At 38.7% G+C, this 2890-nt stretch overlaps 1 protein-coding gene across 1 annotated transcript in view; it reads left to right on the forward strand.

Annotated features, from left to right (window-relative positions):
• CUNH12orf56 (chromosome unknown C12orf56 homolog) overlaps positions 1-2890 on the forward strand; it is a 124105-nt gene that overhangs the window by 68334 nt on the left and 52881 nt on the right. The window contains exon 3 of the mRNA XM_037730971.1: positions 1226-1613. Within this exon, the coding sequence (XP_037586899.1) occupies positions 1226-1613 (388 nt within the window). The remainder of the gene's footprint in view (positions 1-1225; positions 1614-2890) is intronic.

Consider the following 2890-nt stretch of genomic DNA (forward strand, 5'->3'; position numbering starts at 1 on the left):
GCCATTGCACTCCAGCCTGGGTAACAAGAGCGAAACTCCGTCTCAAAAAAAAAAAAAAAAAACAGAGGACGCTACTTCATTATTGACTTAGGTTGAGTGGAATCTGTTTTTCTGGAAAACCGGTCAGTTTCCAAGTTCAGTTTGATTAGTGCTACTAAGCACAAGGGACTCCCTTCTATTTTGGTCTGTTCTGCTGGGGCCTCATGCAGGAGGCTAGTTGAAAACAATGGCCTCTCATAAACTTTGTTTAACAAAGGTCACATAACTATTAAGTGGCAGAGACAGGATTAGAATTTAGGTCTCACCATACTCTGCAACTTAGCTTCTCTAACTTGTTTCCTTGTGTACCAAAGTAAAGAAAGGTCATGGTGAGCTGGAGAGAATAGGGAGGGTAAAGGACACAGCATTGATTCTGAAAAAAAGTGCTGATGCTATTGGGAAAATGTTAAGAGTATTAGCAGTAGGTAACTAAAGAAAACACCATTTAAAAAAATCTCAGGCCAGGCACAGTGACTCAGGCCTGTAATCTGAGCACTTTGGGAGGTGGCGCTGGAGGTGGGCAGATCACTTGAGCCCAGGAGTTTGAGACCAGCCTGGGCAACATAGTGAGACCCCATCACTACAAAAAAATACAAAAATTAGCTGGGCGTAGTGCCAATGCCTGTAGTCACAGCTACTCAGGATGCTGAGGTGAGAGGATCACTTGAGCCTGGAAGGTGGAGGTTACAGTGAGCTAACACCACTGTACTACAGCCTGGGTGACAGAGTGAGACCCTGTCTCAAACAAAGAAACAAAACCCTCTCTTCATATTCCTGTTTGAATAGTTTTTTCTTTATAGGATCCATTAGCAATGTACAATTAAAGGACAATCAGGTTTCAAAACTAGAATGAAAAAGTCCTTTCAGTGGAAATATCAGGGCTCCATGAAGGACAACACTTTTAACATCGAAAGTGCTTCAATATATGAAATAAAATGTATTTCAGAAATGTAGTTTATTTCTGAAAACAGAAAAGTATACTAAAAGATTACAGTATCATATCTCCTCTAGTCAATGGGTTATGACCAGCGAACTTATATGACTTCCTTGTTTTAACAAGCATTCCTTTTTATGGAAAACATTTGTGTTCAGAGTCTTAAACAACTGCAGTTGGGCCAACAGTTTCTCTTTGTTGCTTACTGTGAAATTCTGCAGATCATGTTTAACATTAAATTCTACCTGACAGGGATCACCAGGAGAGCAGTACACCATCCAAGGACTCGACTCTCTATCCTCGTTCAGACCTCAAAAAGCTGTCCCTTCATGGCCAAGGTGCCTTTCGACCCCTACCTTCCCCCTCCAGGAGGAGCTCTCAGTCTGCAGCCGAGCCTTCGAGCACAACAAACACAAAGGAACCCCAGGGACTTCCAGATCACAACGACTCCATAAGTGAAATTCCTTTCAAGTGCAATGGGAACGGAAATGAGTTTTACTTAGGAAATTCCCTCCTAGATTCCCCTTCACAGAGCAACTCAAACCTAGAAAAAAAGGAGTCGGAACTTCATTTGTATGTTATTTCCATAACCTCATCAGTATTTCTGCACTTAAAAAGTTCATGGAACAATTATGTTATAGTAAGTGTCCTAAGTTAATCCTGACCTGAATTTTTATTTTTTTATTTTTTGGAGCAAACAAACCCTCCCACCTTTACCTCCCATTTTGGAAATTTAGCCTTGGAATTTAATAATATTGTGAAAAACAAAATGTGTTGGACAATTAAGGAGATGATTTTATTTAGGCGATTGCAATAGGAAAAAATGCTCATTAATGAGCAGTTTGTGGCCAGGCATGGTGGCTCATGCCTGTAATCTCAGAACTTTGGGAGGCCTAGGTGGGAGGATCACTTGAGGTCAGAAGTTCGAGGTCAGCCTGGCCAAGATGGTGAAACCTTGTTTCTACTCACAAATACAGAAATTAGCTGGGTGTGATGGCACACGCCTGTAATCCCAGCTATTTGGGAGGCTGAGGCACGAGAATCACTTGAATTCTAGAGGCAGAGGTTGCAGTTAGTTGAGATTGTGCCACTGAACTCCAGAGCGACAGAGGGAGACTCTGTCCCCCCAACAAAAACAAAACAAAACAAAAACAAAAAAACTCTGGGGTTTTGTAGAGGCAAGTAAGTAAGGTTAAGTCATGGAAGTCATGAAGAAGGAGGGAGACAGGTCTTATCTTGGAATATGTGTGAGCAGGTGTTCTTTTGCACTTGCTGGGGTGACAAAGACCTCAGGTAAGCTTCAATGTTGTCAGTTGGTTTCTGTATTGCTTGGTTGTGCTATTGAAAGTGGCTTGATGGGGGAGACCTTGTTACAGGATCAGATAAATTTATCTAGAGATCACTATTCTAAGTCCTTATTTTATAAATGAGGAAACTGAAACACAAAATTTTTGAGTGATTTACTCAAGATTATATAACTTTAGGGGCAGAGTCAGAACTCCCATTTAGGGTCCTTTTTCTTAGTTTTATTAGATGGTTTAAAAAACAAGTAATTATTAAAAGAGCAAGACAATCCCTTTATCTTCAGGAATAGAATTTTTATTAGTGATCTTTCAACATAATAATAATTATTATTATAAAGGGCTATTTCAGTTAGAAGAAACTAGGAAGCCAGGGTTTTATAAATGGCTAAAAATTATGAAAGATTACAAGACAACTATTAATTTTTTTCTCACACCACTGTTTGGAAGACTTCAAATATTTAAAATTTCTTTCTAAATTTTTAAACACTTTCTTCAAATTAAAAATGTAAACAAATTAGAAACAGAGAAAAACTCTGGTCTATTAAAAAAAGATCTCATATAGTCTAGTAGAAAAGCCAAAACTTAATTTATTTATTTATTTATTTATTTATTT

The sequence above is a fragment of the Cebus imitator genome, unplaced genomic scaffold, assembly GCF_001604975.1.
Source record: "Cebus imitator isolate Cc_AM_T3 unplaced genomic scaffold, Cebus_imitator-1.0 Scaffold372, whole genome shotgun sequence".
NCBI classification, from domain to species: Eukaryota; Metazoa; Chordata; class Mammalia; order Primates; family Cebidae; genus Cebus; species Cebus imitator.